An 18,604-nucleotide genomic window follows, 5' to 3' on the forward strand; every position below is an offset into this window, starting at 1 on the left:
GAAGCGAACTGGTTGCTGCTCTAATAGAGACTAAGCGTAGAACCGGTTGAGTGCCCTGGGACATCGGTCTAGAGTCAAGTCACCGCCGCCGCGATCACCAACTCATCCTCACTGCATGCCGCTCGGCGCATGCATACGCGCGTTCTCGACGAATCGGCCCGAAGACGTCTTGCGGCGCGAGTCTTGTTGCGCCGTTCGCTTGTGTGGGATCGACCGACACGACTGGGCTGGCTCCGAGTCGTCGTTCGTACACTCTGATCCAGCGCATGCACGCGCCCTCTCATCACTAGCACCACTATGTATGCCTTTCGCACGACCGGGTTCAACGGGTACGCGGTGCAGTACTCGCCTTTTTTTGACTCGCGCCTCGCGTGCGCTGCGTCGGCGAATTTTGGGCTCGTCGGCAACGGACGGCTGTACGTTCTGGGATTGACGGCGGCCGGGATCGTGGGTGAAAAGTGGTTCGACACGCAGGATGGTCTGTTTGATTGTGCGTGGTCTGAGTCGCATGAAAACCAGATTGTGGTCGCAGCGGGGGACGGCAGTGTCAAGTTGTTTGATATCACAGTGAATGTGAGTAGTTGGTTATGCGGGATGGTAAGAACCGGAAGGGGAGTTGAAGGCTAACGAGCAGGACTATCCGATACGGAGCTGGAAGGAGCACACACGGGAGGTGTTTTCGGCAAACTGGAACCTAGTGGACAAGACTACGTTCTGCACCTCGAGCTGGGACGGCACAATCAAGATTGTGAGTGCAGAATAATTTGTTTGGGGGGGGGGGGGGGGGTCTATAGCAGAGCACAGCTGACAAGTGCAGTGGTCGCCGGCACGGCCAAAGTCTCTACTCACACTACAACCACGGAACGCATCACCGTCGTGCACATACGCGGCGGCGTACTCGCCGTACAACGCGACGCTGATCGCGTCATGCTCATCGGACTCGTACATGCGCCTATGGGACCCGCGAGTGGGCGCGTACCCAATCAACAGTTTATACGCGCACGCGGGGGCAGAGATCCTGTCGGTGGACTGGAACAAGTACCGGCCGGAGGTGCTCGCGACAGCGTCAGTGGACCGCACGATCAAGATCTGGGACATTCGGTTTCTAACGCGCTCCGGCCCGCGCAACGACGCAGTGTCAAACATGAGTCCGATTAATGAGCTCGTGGGGCATGAATATGCAATACGCAAGGTGGCGTGGTCGCCGCATGCGCCGGAGCTGCTGCTGTCGGCGAGCTACGACATGACGGCGAGGGTGTGGCAGGACCGTACGGCGGTGGCCGAGGTCGGAGGTGTGCAGCGACGTGGGGACAGCGGGTTGCGCGGGGTGTTTGAGCGGCACAGTGAATTTGTTGTGGGCTGCGACTGGAGCATGTGGGGGACGGAAGGGTGGGTATGTACCGTGGGCTGGGACGAGATGGTATACGTCTGGGACGCGAAAGTGCTGGCAGTGAGCTAGCCCCTGAATAGCCCTAATCTTATGAAATTAGGCCGTAACCCTAATAACCCTAATGCAGTCACGCGTCCTGCGATGTGTAGTGCGGCGCACTCCGCCGCTCAGTGCAGCGCAGAATTCATCACGCTCATTCAGTTGCCTGTATCGCCTTCACCGCCAAACCCATTCCTATTGCCAATACAGACAATCACATAATGGCAACGTTCCGTCCCCAGATCTCCGTGTTTTCTACCACCGGCGACGTCTCCGAGAAGACACTGGCCCTCCCCGCCGTCTTTAAGGCGCCCATTCGCGCGGATATCATCCACGCTGTCTACACCGGCGTCGCGAAGAACAAGCGTCAGGCGTACGCTGTCTCTGAGAAGGCTGGCCACCAGACCTCCGCCGAGTCGTGGGGTGAGTTTGAGCACGTTTATGTCCATTGCTTGGTCTAATTGTTGTAGGTACCGGTCGTGCTGTTGCGCGTATTCCGCGTGTGTCTGGCGGCGGTACTCACCGCGCTGGCCAGGGTGCATTCGGCAACATGTGCCGTGGCGGCCGCATGTTTGCGCCGACTAAGACGTGGCGCAAGTGGCACGTCAAGGTGAATCTCAACCAGAAGCGTTTTGCGACTGCCTCTGCCATCGCTGCGTCTGCTGTTGCTCCACTCGTCCTCGCCCGTGGCCACCGCATCGAGACCGTCCCGGAGGTTCCTCTTGTTGTGTCTGACGAGCTTGAGGGTCTCACTAAGACCAAGGACGCTGTTGCCGCACTCAAGGCTCTCGGTGCGCACCGTGATGTGATCAAGGTCATCCAGTCACGGAAGCTGCGTGCCGGTAAGGGCAAGTACCGTGGCCGTCGATACACGCAGCGCCGTGGACCCCTGGTCGTGTACGGCACTGAGGGTGCTTCGCTCGTGAAGGCATTCCGCAACATCCCTGGCGTCGAGACAGCCAATGTGCGCACCCTCTCCGTTCTGCAGCTCGCTCCTGGTGGTCACCTCGGCCGGTTCGTTATCTGGACTGAGTCCGCGTTCTCGCTGCTCGACACGATTTGGGGCTCTGAGACCACTGCGTCTGCAAAGTCTGACTACGTACTGCCGAGTAGCATCGTGTACAACGCAGACATCACTGGCCTGATCAATTCTGCGGAGATCCAGGCAGTGCTAAAGGTCGGCGGTGACAAGTACACAAAGCGGACGAACGTGCAGAAGAAGAACCCGCTTAAGAACAAGCAGGTGCTGCTACGCCTGAACCCGTATGCGAAGGCGTTCAAAGATGCGAAGTAGAGTATATGAATGAATAATAAAATCGGATTGCGTATGTGATATCAGATTATCGGACGTGGAAGAGCAGCTGATCATCGGAGAGGTGGCTGGTGCGTAGTCGAACGCGGTGTGGAGGTGCGCGCTAGGCGGGGCTAGTGGCAGTGTAGCCCCGCATTGAGCAGGTGACCCTGCGCCACAGTGGCTTGGCTGGCCTTAATTGGCCGACTTCCTCTCTTCGCCGTCTTCACCACTGTTACCACCACCTCCTCTACACCCATAGAGCTCGCACGATGGCCGTCCGCGACGTCAAGCATCACCTTCTTTTCGAGGTGTCGACCGAGGTCGCCAACAGAGGTCAGTGACCCGTCCTCCTAGCACGCGAGATCCACTAACCGCCCAGTCGGCGGCATCTACTCCGTCATCAAATCTAAGGCACCCATCACCACGGCCGAATACCGTGACAGGTACACCCTTATCGGGCCTCTCAGCCGCAAGAGTGTATGTCCCTAGTACGTACTGTATGAGTTCTGTGCTCACCGCCCAGGCTGCAATCGAGGTCGAAGAACTCGTCCCCACCGACCCCTACCTCATCGAGACCCTCCGTTCCATGTCTGAGCGCGGCGTCAAGTATCTCTATGGAAGGTGGCTGATTGAGGGTGTGTACTCTTGCTTCTTGATGTAAACGCCACTAATGTGAGCAGGTGCCCCCCGCGTGCTGCTCTTCGAGACCGGTCCCGCGTACTCCCACCTCGATGAGTGGAAGACCGACCTATGGAATGTGGCCGGCATTCCCTCGCCTGCTGGCGACGCCGAGGCAAATGAAACCATCGTGTTTGGATACCTCGTTGCCTGGTTCCTCGGCGAGTTTGTCTTCCACGATCGCACGCGCGCTGTGGTCGCACACTTCCACGAGTGGCTCGCCGGCATAGCCTTGCCCCTCTGCCGCAAGCGCCGCATCGACGTCACCACGATTTTCACCACCCACGCTACCCTCCTCGGGCGCTACTTGTGCGCGGGGTCCGTGGATTTTTACAATAACTTGCAATATTTTGATGTCGACGCCGAGGCGGGGAAGCGTGGCATCTATCACCGGTACTGCATAGAGCGCGCGGCAGCGCACGCTGCGGACGTCTTCACCACGGTTTCGCACATCACCGCGTACGAAAGTGAGCACCTGCTGAAGCGCAAACCGGATGGCGTACTTCCGAACGGCCTCAACGTAGTTAAGTTCTCCGCAGTACATGAATTCCAGAATTTGCACGCCGTGTCCAAGGAGAAGATCAACGATTTTATCCGCGGGCATTTCTACGGCCACTATGACTTTGATCTCGACAATACGCTGTACTTTTTCACGGCCGGAAGATACGAGTTCCGCAACAAAGGTGTGGACATGTTTATCGAGTCGCTTGCTCGTCTGAACCACCGTATGAAAGTTACCAACTCGAACAAGACTGTTGTCGCGTTTATTATTATGCCAGCCGCTACGCACTCGTATACAGTCGAGACGCTCAAGGGCCAGGCAGTAAACAAGGCCCTGCATGACACCGTCAATGAAATTAAGGAGAGCGTTGGGCGGCGTCTCTTTGAGCGCTCGTCGCGGTACCAGGAAGACTCGGGCAAGGACTTTGCCGATGAGCTCAATGACCTACTAACCGGCAGCGACAAGGTACTGCTGAAGCGCCGTGTGTTTGCACTGAAGCGCAATACGCAGCCGCCGATTGTGACCCACAACATGGCGGACGACGCGAACGACCCAATTCTGTCACAGATCCGTCGCGTGCAGCTGTTCAACAATTCGTCGGACAGAGTGAAGATCATATTCCATCCCGAGTTTCTCAACAGCAACAACCCGATTTTGTCGCTTGACTATGACGACTTTGTGCGTGGATGTCATCTTGGGGTCTTTCCCTCATACTACGAGCCATGGGGATACACGCCCGCAGAATGCACCGTGATGGGCGTACCCTCGATCACGACGAATTTGTCCGGGTTCGGGTGCTACATGGAAGAGCTGATTGAGAGCACGTCGGACTACGGCATTTATATTGTGGATCGCCGGTCAAAGGGCGTCGACGACTCTATTAACCAGCTCACGCAGTTCATGCACGATTTCACGCTCAAGTCGCGGCGCCAGCGCATCAACCAGCGCAACCGCACGGAGCGGTTGTCGGATTTACTCGATTGGAAGCGTATGGGTTTAGAGTACGTGAAGGCGCGGCAGTTGGCGCTCCGGCGCGCATATCCCGGGTCGTTTGACGTTGACGATGACGAGTACTCGTTCTTGGGCTCGGAAACGAAGATCTCGAAGCCATTGTCAGCGCAGGCGTCGCCGCGAGACCGTACGGGCATGATGACGCCCGGCGACTTTGGGTCGCTGCAGGAGGTGCAGGAGGGTTTGAATACGGACGATTACATTGGCTTCCGATTGCCAGAGGAGGAGGACGACGATGCACATAACTACCCGCTGTCGCTGAAGCGTCCTTACGTGAACGGCAATGGCAGCACTGCATAGTTTTGGGGAGAGGTAGAGGAAGATGTTATTGATAGTGTAGTGTAGTTAATCGAAGAGATGGTATAGTTATGCGGTACGCAGGGGTTTCGTCTGGCTCATGATGGGCCTACTCCAGTCGCCGAGAAGCTTGTCCGCAATACGCTTGATGTCGGGCTGGGGCTTGCGGGATTTGTGGTAGTACAGCACGACTTTTCCAACACCGCTCTCACGCAGATGCACGGTTTTGATGGGAAGTTCCTGCAATGCGGAGAAGAGCTCGCGCTGGATGGAGTACGCGGGAAGACTCGCGTCGGGGAGAGGTTCGAGCCAGAGACGACAGCACTCGAGCAGGTTGTTATCCAGAATTGAGTCGTATAGCGCGTGCTTCTGAAGCACCTCGCGGACGTCCTTAAGCATATGCAATTTGTGCGTTGCTGGCGCACCGTCTTTAATCGCGTCCGCGTCCTGCATTGCAGCGGCGCGCATTCTGTCGCCCAATTCCGCAATCTTCTGGTCCTGCATCTGCTCGAGATCGTCTTCGTCAACATTCTTACGCCGGCGTGTGGGCTTGAGCGCGGCATCCATGCGTTGCTCGAGTTCGCGGATCTTGCGGGTTTCTGGGTCGAGACTGGCGAGATCGGCGAGTACCGCGGCGGCTTTTTCTTTGGGTGTAGCGGTTGAGGGGGTGCGACGCGCTTTCTTCTCCCGTGGCGCGGCGGTATCGCCTCTTTTTGCTGTGCGCGTACGTTCACGTTTTTTTGGGGGTACGGATACACTCGCGGATGTACGAGGTCGTGATGCGTCGGTTGTGGTTGTGGTTGTGGTGGTGGTGGAAGGAGTAGAGGCAGGTCGTTTATGACGCTGAAGCTTGTACACGTCCTCGGTGATGGGGACGATCTTAGCCTCGTCGATGTCTTTGAATTGGTCTTCGTCGAGCTCTGAGAGTTCGTCGTCGTCATCGTCAAGGAAAGAGTTGGGTACGGGTGCCGACATTGCGATATATGGAGTTGTTGGTGGTTGTGATGTGTGTGGACGCGCTGCTCCGGTTGAAGATCCCAACGACGTCGCAAATTTCATTCTCACTTCACTTCACCCGCCACCAACTACGCAGTTTTACACCACCAGTCTACACAATGTTCGGAGGAATGCCACCGCCACCGTCGCCGGAGCAGCTCGCGGCCGAGGACGCGATGGCGTCGTCCATGTTCACGAGCACTATCGTCGGCGCTGCCGCCTTGTGGATTTGTATGTGTACACCCAGACCGAGTTTACCACAAGACGGGTGAAGACTGACAACACAGTGCCGTCCGTGCTCGAGTTCTTCTACAAGAAGTGAGGAGTGTACACAGAATACATTACTATACACGATCCATGCGCCGAGAGTAATAACACAACAAAATATAATACACAATATGTCAATCAAACACTTTGTCGGGGATGTCATCCGCGTGTGTGGCGGCAGGTGTGGTGCGAGGCGATTGCTCAAGGGGGATGGAGGTTTGTTTTGCGTGGGGAAATAGAACGCGTGGTTTGATAGGCGCGATCGCGATGTCGTTGCCGTCGTCCTCATCGCCGTCGTTGTCAGCGGGGGCGAATGGGCGGAAGATTTTCTTCCCGCGAAAGACGAAGGTCATTCCCCGTGCCTCCTCCGCGGGTGTAGCATCGAGATTCTTCATGTGTGACAAATCATCCTCCCTACTGCGTTTCTTCGGGGTTGCGATTTGTGTGGAGTCGATAGACTGTGCCCTGCGTGCTGCATCTCGGAAGATAGCTAGTTTCTCCCGTGTCGATGTATCGTCGTAAACTGTGAAACCGGGTGTCGTCGTATGACGTTCTGAGGTAGGGAAGAGGACGCGGGATATGCCTTTACGGGGGGTACTCATAGTAGCCGCCAGCAAAGCATCATAATCTCCGTCCTCTGCTCCCTCGTCCTCATCGTCCTCCTCGTCATCCTCGAAATCATGATCAGTCTCCTCCTCCTCTACTGCGCGATTCTCATCAACAACACCCTTCACCGTGCGTCGCCGGCCGGGCGTCTCGCGGGGTGTCAACATCGGCGCGCCAGGTTGCGCACCGGAGATTGTGCGTGTGCGTGTCCGGTCCCGACTGGTGGGCGATAGCGGCGTCGTGTCGGGCGACGTATCAGTGTATGCATCGCTAAGTGTGTATTTATCGTCGGTAAAGCCGCCATGATACCGCCGCCGCGGTGTCGTTCCTGGTGACGAATTCGATGTTACCGATGATGTGGTTGTAGCTGTCCGCCGCCGCCGTGCGTCCCACGCATCTGGCTCAAATCTTGGTCCATATCTTGGCGTCGTTGGGGTAGCGAAATGATCCCCGTTGTAGCGCGGCGTGCGGGGAGGTGTCGACGGCATGGGTATCTTGCTGTGGTGGTGACGATTGCGACGATTGTGCTGGTGAGGGGACAGGAAGGGGCAGACCTAACCCACGCGTAAACAACGCGTTCGACGCGTTCTTCATCACTTCACCTCAACACACAATGCCACTCGACGCGGAGGCAGTGGCGGCGACGCTGCAAGATCTTGCGCGGAGTATTGACGCCATGCAGCAGCAGTCAACCTCGGCGCCGATAGCGACGCAAGCGACGGATCGCGAAGAGGGACTACGCCGCGAACTCGACCAGGTGCGTGCCGTCAACAGCACACTTACCACGGTGATCTCTTCGATTTCTACATCCACATCTAATCTCGCACACGTTGTTCGCACGGCTCAAAACCTCGACGATTTACTCTCCCTCTGGATGCGTGTGCTGTCACAAACGGAACATACGCAGCGCTTGGTCTTTGATCCGCGTTGGGAAGGCGCGACAAAGGACGAGGAAGTACATGCGCTGCGTGTCGCGAAACTCGCAGAGCAGCGGGCGGCAGCAAGGGAGCGAGCGGAGAGGGAAAGAGAAGCGAAGGAGGCGGAGGGGCGAAGGAGAGGAGAGGTCGAGGAGCAAAAGCGGCGACGGGAGGCACTTTTACACAAGCGAGGTGAGTTTACTCTTCGAGGTCATGGAGTGAAGGGAGATGCTAACGACGCAGTCTATGGGAACAAAACGCGGCGGTTGGCCAGTTAAATAGATTACAAGTACATCAACACCTTTTCCCGTCCCAGCACGGCAAGTCGCAGGCGCGAGTCAAAGTCATCCATGTTGACATACGCTCCGCATAATCGTCGTTGCCCATCAAACGCGGTCCGTCCATGCAGTACGCGCCAGTTGTCAAATATAACCGGCCGTCCCGGCCGCAGCTTGAACGTGTACACCATCTCCGGCCGCGAGAGGATCTCGTTCCACGCACGAATTGCGTCGTAGAAGGATACCACGTCGACGTCGGGATCTGCGCCGCCCCAGCGGTCCATGGTAGAGCGGTCGTCGTTGTTCCAGCGAACCTGCATGAGTTCACCGGTGTCGTCGGCGTGGTTGAGCACCGGTCGCGCAAGGGATGGCATAATACACACATCCTCATTGCCTGCTGCGTGTGCGGGGATGCGGATGCGCGAGAGCGTTTTATAGTGTTCTGGCGCCTCGTCGCGCAGCACACGGGCTGCTTTGAAGCCGTCGACCAGCAACGACTCGCCTCCAGCACCGCTGTGGTGGAGGCAGTGAAGAAGTTGCAACCCTGGGGGATCGGTGAAGTAAGTGCCGTCGGTGTGTACTCGCAAGGCGAGGTCGGTGTACGCGGTGTCGGCTTTGGCGAGATCGGAGGTGAAGTCCCAGAAGCCGCCATAGTGCGTAGAACGCGGGGGTGCGATGAGGGAGACGAGTGATTCGGTGGCTTCGGGGGTGGGTGGGACACCGTCGATGAAGCAGAAGCCGTGTTGTTTGATGAGTGAGGTCCACTCAGCGACCCCAGTGGATAGGATGTCAGCGTACTGCACCGCCGGCGGCGAGTCGATAACATCTGTCCGCGTCCATAATGTTTGCGGAAACAGAGGTCCCTTGTCGAGTACAGGCTGATATGAATGCGTATGCAACCAGTCCCATGGATAGACACTCTCATGTCCATCACTCCATTTCACCTCCAACCCCGCATCCGTCGCGTCAGCAGATTCGGGCTTGATTCCGGGGGGTATCGCGAAAGTGTCGAGCAGACGCTGCTTTGTAAGAGGGTGCATACAGACGGGACATTGGCAGCCGTCACGTAGCCAGATGTTGTGGTATGCGGAGGTGGCGCCGTCGTGCCAAGGAATGTAGATCTTGCGCTGGTCGAAGGAGGGTTGGTGATGCGGTGAGGCAGTGGACAAGGAGCGGAGGTTGCGCAGTGGCCATAGAGGGCGAGGACGCAGTGGCCGTAGGCGTATCCGGGGATGTAGCTGAGACCATAATAATAATGGGCGGGTCATGCTGGAGTAGAGGGTGATGGTGGAGTGGTAGGTGGATCTCGTGATAGTGGATTTGGGAGTTCATCTTCTAAAGTTATCGTACATCTTTTCGCCAAAGCCCTCCTCACCAGGCCTTAACAGCACAAAGCGCTTATCCATATATTCTCTTAGTTCAACCCAACTCCTCAGCATCCTTAACTCATGCCGCTCCTGCTTGGTGAGCAAGCCCACCGTCATATCCACCAGCGCGAGCTGCAAATGCTGGAACTTGCCGCCGTAGAAATCGGCGTATGCCATGAACCGTTCAATCGCTGCCCAGGGTGTACACGGCGCGCCGCTGAAGAGCGCAGGGTTGGCAAGGATACCGCGAGCCGCCATGACGCCATCTGCGCCCGATTCAGCGGCCATGCGTGCAATGTCGGAGTAGACCATGCAGTCGCCGTTCGCGACGACATAGACCCCCCGTGGGACTGCGTCGCGCACGCGGCGGACGGCGGCCATGCTGGCGGGCACTGCATTGCGGTGTTTTTTTCGCCGACCATGAACAGTGATAATATCCGCGCCAGCAGCGGCTATGCGAGCGGCAAAGTCGGCTGTGATGTCGAGGTCTGCGTGAATGCGGATCTTCACATCCACGAGCAGATCATCGCCGAACTCGGCGCGCAGAGCACGCACCATGGCCTCAACTGTATCCACCTTGCGCATGAGAGCGGCACCAATGCCGAGCTCGTTCTGGTCTTTGATTGGACAGCCACAGTTGAGTCCTATACCCGTGACGAACGGGCGGATAAGTCGTGTGGCCGCACAGAGATCGTCGGAGGTTGCCGCGCCGAATTGTGCAATGACAGGCCCTTCGAGGGAGCATGTACTGAAGTCAGCAGTGCGTGCATGCGGAGAGTTGCGGAATTCACGCGCGAGGATCATGGGGGTGTATGTGACGTCGACGGCGTAGTGCTGGACTAACAGGCGAAGGGGCAGTTTGGAGTAGCGGACCATCGGCGCGAGGACGTGTAGTGGTCGGCGCGTGGCCCGAGCATTGGCAAATAGGCGGAGGAGGGTGGTCTTGGAGGGAGGAGCAGGCGTAGTAAGAGCATCGTCGACGGTAGATTGTGGTGGATATGCCATCTTGGGGAACGAAGAAGAGAGTCCGGGCGAAGAACACTGCCACGCACCGCCACGAACAGCGCCGCACGCCGCAGTGGCAACGCAGAATTTGCAGTGGCGCAAACGCTCACACAGAGAATAAGCACGAAACGCGAGTCAGTATAGTATAGAGTAGAATATGAGATTTAGAATGAGGAATTGAACAGGGAGAAAGAGGATATTCGCAGTATATAGCAGCAGATAGTAGGGTGGAGTGTGTTGTGGTCATGTGAGAATGCATGATGACGACATTGCCTTTTGCGTCTATATATTCACTGCCCGCCCACTTCTTCCTTCTCTTCACCATGGCGCTCTATCCTCCGACCCCCCAAATGGCCCTCGACACGCAGGCAGCGCCCGCTCGCCGCGGGCTTCTGACGCCAGTTGCCGCACTCCTCATCCCATCGCCGCCACCTTCGCCCTTCATCGACGACGGCAAGTCCGCCGATCCCCCTCTCTTCGCCCCCTCCGCCGCCACCACACCGGCACTGCCCCTGTTCCAGCCCCTCCGTGACCTCGTTGCCCGCGACACGCCCGATCCGTGCTTTGAGTCGGTAGTGTATCATGCCTACACGAAGGCACCTCGCCGGTGGCTACACACGCAGCTCGCACAAATGCGCCGTTACAAGACGCAGTACGAGGCACTGCTTGCGGCTGCCAACGCTCCCGTCGCCACCGTCACTTCTTCACCGGTCGTTGCTCCACGCACCACGGCCCGCGTCTCCAAGGCCAGTTCGCGTCCAGCTGTTTCTCCGCGCCCCCCCCGCACCCCGAAGACTGCCCCTCGCTCCCCGATCGCGCGCTCGCCCGCGGCTTTCGTCGTTCCTCGCGACGCTCCCGCGGCTTCCCCCGCGTCCACCGTTCACGACATCGACACCGACAACGTCCCCGATTTCTCGCCCCCTTTATCCTCCCTAGACAGCTCCAAGGGCATGCGCACCGACTGGAAGGGCACGCCGATGGACCTGGACGCTGATCCCGACCGCCATCTCCTCCACCCGCATGAGCTGCAGCTCGCGTCGGTCCTGCGCCTCCCCTGTGCTGTCTACCTCGACTCTAAGAAGCGCATCTTCGCCGAGCGCGTCTTCCGCGCACGCAAGGGTCTTCAATTCCGCCGCACCGACTCGCAGAAGGCGTGCCGCATCGACGTCAACAAGGCGACGCGTCTGTTTGTGGCTTTTGAGCGCGTCGGCTGGTTTGACGATAAGTGGCTCGCCCCGTACATGCTCTAGTTTTTTCTTTCTTCAAAAGGCACGGTAATTTGTATTTCTATTCTTCGCCGCCGCCGCGCGGCTGCATGGTTGGGTACACGGTATGGTTTCATTCGGACTGGGGGGCATTACTTGGTGGTTAGATCATTCATAATTCTCATTCTCAATTTTCATTGTGATGTTGTGGCGGTGGACGTTTGCGCCACTGCACGGCCGCTGACGTCAGTGGCGCTGTCACGCGCTGCCCATCGCGTCGCGCGATCACGCTCAGTCCTGCCCAGAATGGCTATCCCCGTTCCATGATCCACGGTCGCGCCATGTAAACAAGCTGCTGCTCGCTGCATGGGGTGCACGACTCACGAATGTTCAGCGCGGCACTTCACCCCTTGGTCACTGTGCCTGTGCCTGAGCTGTGCCTGCGGGCATGGGCGTGGCTGCGGCGCCGATCAGCATCGCGCTCATCTCCTCATCGCCATCACCATTCCATCCACCAGCGCCACAAGCACATGTAACGCGCACTTCCGTATAGCCATATCTCAGGGCTAGCAACGCATATGACTGTCTCTGCAATTGCGCGCAGTGGCAAGATGTTATTCTCGTCCGAAGCTCCTCACCGTTTTAGCACATTAGGCACTCTGAGAACAGTGCACGGTCTTACGGTGCAATATCCCCGGCGAAAATTTTCGCTCCCACTCCGGCACTCTCTCACTTGCTTCGATGGCCCCCCAGCACCATCCATACTCACTGCAGTCGGCATCAGCACTTTGATTCTGTTCACTCTGTCCGACCTAAGCGACAGCGTGTGTGTGCTACACTCGCGCATGCTAATCGTAAGCCATCGCCCACGTTCTCGTTGTTGCTAAAATCCCTAACCCTTCTCCTCATTGCCGTTACAAAAATATTTTGCCCGACCTCTTGTATTGTTTGTAGCAACAGTTTGACTAAAAAATCTCTTCGTGTTTGCTCGCAATGGAGTCTCAATTTAGGAAAGTTATAGGGTCGTGACTTGTATACGCCCGAACTTCAGCAGTGCCCGCTCTATTAGTCCCAACAACCGAACTGTGCCTCATATGCACTTTCTCTTTGAGAGACAAGGAGATTTAACTCTACAGGACTGCGTGCCTGCCATCGCGTCTTTGGCGTCTCTTTTCAAGAGGAAATGTATTATTTTAAATGATTGCAGTCTCAAGGGCAGCCATCTCGGCTCACCAGCCTCGCTCTTCACCTGTACTGCCTCGTCAAGCAACTAAGCGCCAGATGACTGTCATTACATTGGCGCTCCCAGCACTACCAATTAGCACCGATATTCTAGCATCTTGCTGGCAGTGTCCTTGTGATATTTGTACCATCTCCGGCCTGGAGGCTGACGTGATATTGATGTACGCAACGGAATGGAACTGATATGGGTTAGCCGGAGTCCAACCGCGCAACGCATGAAGTTGACTGGACTTCACCAGTACTTGTGCTGCCACCTCACACATGAAATATATATATGGAAAGACCAAACAGAAAGTGCAATTGAAATGTAGACTCGTTGTTGCAAGTTAGCGGTTTGTCCTATGCTACCTTGGGATGCGCAGCCCAGACCATGACGGTAGGCCTTGATAAGTTTTGCTCCAGCTAAATGTCTCCCTTTTTATTGCCATTCTCGTGCTCTCGTTAATCCATTGTTTTACATGTATCTGCTTCTCTCTTCTGAGTCTATCATCCTTTCCGTACATGAAATGTAATGCTGGACATCTTCGCGACACTGGCCCAAAGTGCATCTGCCACATGATCGTTTCGTACCATAAGGTTTAATTGAACGCATGCCCTAAATCGCCGCGTGCGCTCTCATGTGTGTATCACACTGCCGTCCCTGACGCTCTACTTCACTGTTTGTATCAGTAACCGTCACTATGAGGCTTACATTGTTGCATGTGGCGACTGCGCTTACCGCGCTGCTTACGCGCATACCGTACGGCGCTGACGCCAGCTGTGGCGGTAGCAACAATGACAAATTGACGAGCAAAGAGACTAACGACGGCCGCGTCCTTCTTTCCAGTGTCATTATGGATATTTTTGCGCTCAGGCGAAATGACCGCTCACCGACGTGTTCCCGCTGTTGCTAGACTTGAGCCTGTATCAGGCGACGCGCTTGGGCTCTACACCGTGCGGCATATGGTATGTATTAACATAGGTGTGGCCGAAGATGTGCGCTGGAGATGCACGACAGCGGACATGCCCCAGGAATTCACGCTTGGCACGACAACAGTCAAGTGTGAAGGCTATGAGTCGACTGATGACCCATTTATTCTTCGCGGATCGTGTGCGGCACGTTACGACATCTACTTGTCCGCGGTCGGACGCGCACGCTTCTCAGAGCACAAATATGAGAAATTATTTGCGTTTGATTGCATTCAGGTTAAACTAATAGCTATTCTCGAGCTTATCTTACTTTATTTGCCAGAACGTTTGCGAGAAACAACACAGGTGAAACCGTTTTTGCTATTCTGTTGGCGCAGGTAATTAGTAACGATTTCCTGCAGCTTTGTTTAGTTCATTTGCCTTTTTTTCGGGATAGCATTTCTTCGCCATGTGCTTAAAGCCATCACCCGCTTCCAAGCTATCCGCAGACAGCGCGCGAAGCGCATCGTGAAGATGGATCTCGATACTTACTCTACGCTCGAAGCCCAATGGCTTGATTGCGTTGACCAGCCGCCGCTGCATGATAGTACCAAGGGCCTTTCTTATCATAACCAGGCGCCACCACCACCTTATACGGCCACCAATGAGGAAGCGCAGGTCATGTTTGTGTCTCCGTATGACACTGCTCGTGATGCTCGTCTGCCTGCAGCAGAGCACGAACAGGAGTACAAGCATTTCCGTGACCCGTCCACTTCCTCCTCTGGCCAGGCTCCATACGGCCCTGACCGGCTACCCCGGCTCAAACGTCTGGGTGGCGACATGCACTATGCATCATCTTCTTTCCAGTGATTGCCGCTTATCACCTTCTAGACCGCTTTGTGATGCTTTCGCCCAAAGAAGTCGAGTACTTTCGATGGTACTTGCGACATCAGAGAGACCACTCGTTCCGTGTTCTTCCTGCGTATGGTACCGCAAAGAAACAATTTAAATGGAGCGGGACAGGCAATGTTAAATTATGGAGGGTATCACTTCCATTATCATTCGCTCTTGCTAAGTGATTCATCTTCTTTGATCCAGTCGTCAACTGGAGTTGGAGGCATGTCCTGGCGTTAAGGCGAAGATGTGCCCAATTTCTTGTATCAGTTGCGGTTGCTCCGGTTCTTTTTCTTATGGGTTTATAACTATACATCTTCTGGCCATGCGATCTGCACACATACAGTGTCTACAGGTGCTTGTAAATTCTAGAATGGGATGAGGTCTTGTTCACACCGTATCATCGGCAGATGGCGGCCGGTCGATCAACTACAAGGCGAGTCCCGTGCTGCGTACTAATTGCGTTGAACGGCTGAGAACGCCTCAAAATGCAGCAAATGCGGCCGAGGAATTGCAGATGGTGATCAGAGAGCAGATTCACCACACTAGTGCTGGAGGTCGGTCGTCACGTCACCACTTGTCGGCGTGCATTCGCGTACGACTAATCTAGAGCTGTCCAATGGCGACGCGGGATCGTGCGCGCAAGCAACCCTAAACCGCTGCTCAGGAGGCTTATGGCAAGCCAAGCAGACAGCGCCCAGGCACTAACCTTTAATTCGGTGCGGCAAGCTCCGCAGTCATCCTGTCAGCCATTTTTTAGCTGATGCTCTCCATGCTGTCCTGTCCAGTTGACTCATTGAGCCTGGTCAGCAATATATAATGCGCTTCGTGCATGTCCACGCAGTCTTATCTTCAATGGCTTCAGTATCCGTTATCTAGTGATGTAATGTAGCCTTGAATGGTACGATTATGCACTCCATGATATGCTCTAACTTTACAGGTGAGCTCATGACTTACGTGCGCTCTAGACATCATCCTGAGGGACAGCGAATTCTACACAGATCCTTGGTAGTTAGCTTTGCGCCAGGTGAATGGCGCATGGGGAAGAGGGACAGCACGAAGATAACGATGTTCTAGTACTTTGCGTCGAAGCCTAGCCAATGATATAATCGCGGGGTGTTGTGGTTGTCAATATAGGCTGGGCTGTGTGACGACAGGTGCATCACTCGACGAGTACGCTTTTAGATAGTTAAACTTGCTATTCTTGCGCATGCCGATGTAAAACTCGCCTTTTGGTACGTGGCATCTATCAATCTGTTCCTTGTCCGTCCGCCGTGGTTGCTTCTGACCGTGGTAAATTTCGCGGCGTAGCGAGTTCTTCACGTACACCTCTCTAACCTTTGCCCTTGTCTTGTCTCTAGCCCGTGATCCACCACCCACTCCACAATCAACACCATCACAAAAAGTTTCGTAATGCTTCTCCTCGCGGTGCCGTCTGTTGTGACGACAGAACGGCCGATGACATGTTTGGTTCTCGTGTGATTGTACGTCGCAAATGCTTCCCCAAGTTGCCGGATACGAGCACACTGCCATCGACTGATGTGGAACATCCGTCCTCGTACTCTCCGTGCTCTCCGTCGCCAAGGAAGACTGCTTCGCGCGCAAGAATCGCGTGGACGATCTCGATTGATATTAAATCTATCTACGGCGTCCTCTTCGTCGCGTCTAGCCACCTCATCTTTGTGAATTATTCCATCGGCACACTCTTTGTGCCCACGTACATGAATGGAATCGACGTAGACCTCACTGTCAATGCCACCGCAGTCGTGAATGACACGCATCTGCTCATTTTCAGTAGAGTGATATCTTTCGAAGGTCCGTCCGTATTTCTGAATCAAGCGGCCGCTAACCTTTTCAGGGGCCGGCGGGCTTGCGTACATGCACGAGTTCGACGACGATTTTGAAGAAGGCGACGAGCCGTGGCCGTTTGCATGTTCACATAAGTCAAATTGGGGACAGTTGTGCCAGTCTTCATACTAAGAGAGATTGTTCTCCATGCTCAACAAGATTCTGGACCGCTTCCTCTTGTGGTGGGTTAACACCCGCCCAGGTTCTTCCCACGTCGCAGGCGCACCACTACATCCCCGCAGATGAGACCAACACGGAAGGGAAAGCGCGGTATGAGTTTGTAGACGGCTGTGTAGTGGACTGTGGGTGTGCACGTGGAGTCCGGAGGAGAATAAGGTGCTGGGACTATTGTTCTGGAGAGGTGTGCAGGGAGTAAGCAGGTTGGCATGCGTAGCGACTTAGCAGGTGGAGTTCTTAGGTCGGGCTGTGGCGACGTATAATTGCGACTTAGGTATCGGCCCAGCTTAAGGTTGATTAGGATAAGAATACATAGTGTTTGTGTTTAAATGGGAAGTGCAGAGTCAGAGCCCGTGCGAGCGATCACATACCCCATGAATCAGCATCGCGGATGCCAAAAGTGCGGACCTGTGATCCTTCCCATCGCAAAAATGCGTATCGTCTCGCTCCTTCTTGTGGCCGCGTCCGCAAGAGCGTCCGCCTCTTAGTCCACCGAAATTCGCCCTCTAGTGAGTTTTACTCTTGTGCAGCTATATCTGTACTTAGACTTACCTCGACGCGAGCACATTGTAATCAGCCGATACAGGACAACCAGTTTTTGCACTCTCTGTGCTATCAGTCGTGAACATGAACTGCAGGGCGCGGGCGGTATGGGTTTTACGATCTTGAGAGACAATACATCTACTACCTTTCTGCCGTCGTGACCACGGACTGAGTGCCTGTTGACTTGGTCGCCACAATTCCTTCGGGGGAGGGGGCAGAGGTAGACGGGTTCTCTACCATGAAGCTTGAACAAGCGCGTCAGAGGATGACATGTTAATTTTTCTCTATGGCGAAATTGTGATGTTGATCAGGGTTCTGAATGCTAAGATGGAGGGAATGTGGGGATCAAGTAGTCATCATAGAGGTGATGGACCGCGGTACTTGCGGAGATATCTTCGACATCACTCACAAAGTTGCAATTTGTCCAAAATTAGAATGAAACTGATTTTTCAATATGCCTCTATGCACTGAGATCGCGATATTGATGAGTATACCCTTTCCAAAGACAAAAAGTGACCAGATGAGACAAATCGGATTTTTCCAATGCGTCATTGGATATGATCTGGTGGGACACTTCCAGAAAAGCCAATTTGCCACTGCACCAGGGCATGCCGGCCACGACTTCGACGACGTTAAATTCATCGAGACGTTCCTGCACATGTTGCCAGAAGCGCACTGTTCCAACAAAACACCAAACGCCACGAGATTGAACAATAGCAACAGTGTAGCCGATTAGTAGCCAGCTTTCCGGATCTGCAGCTTCGAAAGCAGCTATTGTAACGGCCCTAACGACTACTTTAGATGGCATGGCTAGCTGTTACGGACGGATTCCCCGTAAGCACTATAAATACCTAGTGTGCCTCGTTGACCGTTTGCAACATGATCAATCCAAATCTCTTGCCTTGTAGCAAGATGGTATAGTTGCCGGAAACGAATTATCTTACAAGGTCTCACCTATATCATAATACTTCAGCTCGATTGCTATCCGCCTCGCGAATTAGGTGTTCCTCGACCTTTAACTCCACTGAGAACCCTATAGTATGCTTGTCGTCTTCAGCTTTGCCGGTGATTTCTATGGACAGTAAAGTCGCCGGCAGTTAAGTCACTAATTTGTTATGCGTTGACGAGGAGCTGTTGCAAGAGCACCGAACATGACTGTC

General features: G+C 55.0%; 12 protein-coding genes across 12 annotated transcripts; 7 read left to right on the plus strand and 5 right to left on the minus strand.

Moving 5' to 3' along the window:
• The first annotated feature begins 13 nt into the window (after positions 1-13).
• Positions 14-1,549, plus strand: V1518DRAFT_423623 (WD40-repeat-containing domain protein). Its single transcript, XM_066905738.1, has 3 exons — positions 14-573; positions 635-748; positions 818-1,549. Exons 1-3 carry the CDS (start codon positions 298-300, stop codon positions 1,457-1,459), a joined length of 1,032 nt encoding a protein of 343 aa, XP_066757022.1. The 5' UTR covers positions 14-297; the 3' UTR covers positions 1,460-1,549.
• Positions 1,550-2,762, plus strand: V1518DRAFT_423624 (60S ribosomal protein uL4). Its single transcript, XM_066905739.1, has 2 exons — positions 1,550-1,852; positions 1,900-2,762. The coding sequence occupies exons 1-2, from the start codon at positions 1,651-1,653 to the stop codon at positions 2,721-2,723; spliced, it is 1,026 nt and encodes a 341-aa protein (XP_066757023.1). The 5' UTR covers positions 1,550-1,650; the 3' UTR covers positions 2,724-2,762.
• Positions 2,763-2,957: 195 nt separating this feature from the next.
• On the plus strand, positions 2,958-5,283 carry V1518DRAFT_423626 (glycogen synthase). Its single transcript, XM_066905740.1, has 4 exons — positions 2,958-3,056; positions 3,103-3,200; positions 3,247-3,358; positions 3,404-5,283. The coding sequence occupies exons 1-4, from the start codon at positions 2,993-2,995 to the stop codon at positions 5,212-5,214; spliced, it is 2,085 nt and encodes a 694-aa protein (XP_066757024.1). The 5' UTR covers positions 2,958-2,992; the 3' UTR covers positions 5,215-5,283.
• V1518DRAFT_423630 (uncharacterized protein) lies at positions 5,215-6,242 on the minus strand. The gene has a single exon (XM_066905741.1). It carries the CDS (start codon positions 6,184-6,186, stop codon positions 5,281-5,283), a length of 906 nt encoding a protein of 301 aa, XP_066757025.1. The 5' UTR covers positions 6,187-6,242; the 3' UTR covers positions 5,215-5,280.
• Positions 6,217-7,605, minus strand: V1518DRAFT_458092 (uncharacterized protein). The gene has a single exon (XM_066906583.1). The coding sequence runs from the start codon at positions 7,566-7,568 to the stop codon at positions 6,609-6,611; it is 960 nt and encodes a 319-aa protein (XP_066757026.1). The 5' UTR covers positions 7,569-7,605; the 3' UTR covers positions 6,217-6,608.
• V1518DRAFT_423634 (DASH complex subunit Duo1-domain-containing protein) lies at positions 7,488-8,416 on the plus strand. The gene is made up of 2 exons (XM_066905742.1): positions 7,488-8,189; positions 8,241-8,416. Exons 1-2 carry the CDS (start codon positions 7,694-7,696, stop codon positions 8,273-8,275), a joined length of 531 nt encoding a protein of 176 aa, XP_066757027.1. The 5' UTR covers positions 7,488-7,693; the 3' UTR covers positions 8,276-8,416.
• Positions 8,240-9,576, minus strand: V1518DRAFT_423636 (uncharacterized protein). Its single transcript, XM_066905743.1, has one exon. It carries the CDS (start codon positions 9,541-9,543, stop codon positions 8,281-8,283), a length of 1,263 nt encoding a protein of 420 aa, XP_066757028.1. The 5' UTR covers positions 9,544-9,576; the 3' UTR covers positions 8,240-8,280.
• V1518DRAFT_423637 (uncharacterized protein) lies at positions 9,563-10,825 on the minus strand. Its single transcript, XM_066905744.1, has one exon. It carries the CDS (start codon positions 10,645-10,647, stop codon positions 9,604-9,606), a length of 1,044 nt encoding a protein of 347 aa, XP_066757029.1. The 5' UTR covers positions 10,648-10,825; the 3' UTR covers positions 9,563-9,603.
• Positions 10,826-10,861: 36 nt separating this feature from the next.
• Positions 10,862-12,056, plus strand: V1518DRAFT_423638 (Homeodomain-like protein). The gene has a single exon (XM_066905745.1). It carries the CDS (start codon positions 10,905-10,907, stop codon positions 11,895-11,897), a length of 993 nt encoding a protein of 330 aa, XP_066757030.1. The 5' UTR covers positions 10,862-10,904; the 3' UTR covers positions 11,898-12,056.
• A 1,896-nt stretch (positions 12,057-13,952) lies between these two features.
• V1518DRAFT_407831 (uncharacterized protein) lies at positions 13,953-14,852 on the plus strand (the record flags this gene model as incomplete). The annotated part of the gene is made up of 2 exons (XM_066902011.1): positions 13,953-14,348; positions 14,415-14,852. 2 exons carry the CDS (start codon positions 13,953-13,955, stop codon positions 14,850-14,852), a joined length of 834 nt encoding a protein of 277 aa, XP_066757031.1.
• A 1,232-nt stretch (positions 14,853-16,084) lies between these two features.
• On the plus strand, positions 16,085-16,856 carry V1518DRAFT_447290 (uncharacterized protein; the record flags this gene model as incomplete). The annotated part of the gene is made up of 3 exons (XM_066906479.1): positions 16,085-16,111; positions 16,238-16,691; positions 16,735-16,856. Coding segments are annotated over 3 exons (603 nt in total), but the record flags the coding sequence as incomplete, so codon positions are not given.
• Positions 16,857-17,715: 859 nt separating this feature from the next.
• Positions 17,716-18,500, minus strand: V1518DRAFT_142557 (uncharacterized protein). Its single transcript, XM_066900752.1, has one exon. The coding sequence runs from the start codon at positions 18,250-18,252 to the stop codon at positions 17,905-17,907; it is 348 nt and encodes a 115-aa protein (XP_066757033.1). The 5' UTR covers positions 18,253-18,500; the 3' UTR covers positions 17,716-17,904.
• Between the last annotated feature and the right edge of the window lie 104 nt (positions 18,501-18,604).

The sequence above is a fragment of the Limtongia smithiae genome, assembly GCF_038497785.1.
Source record: "Limtongia smithiae strain NRRL Y-17922 unplaced genomic scaffold V1518scaffold_18, whole genome shotgun sequence".
Taxonomy (NCBI): domain Eukaryota; kingdom Fungi; phylum Ascomycota; class Lipomycetes; order Lipomycetales; family Lipomycetaceae; genus Limtongia; species Limtongia smithiae.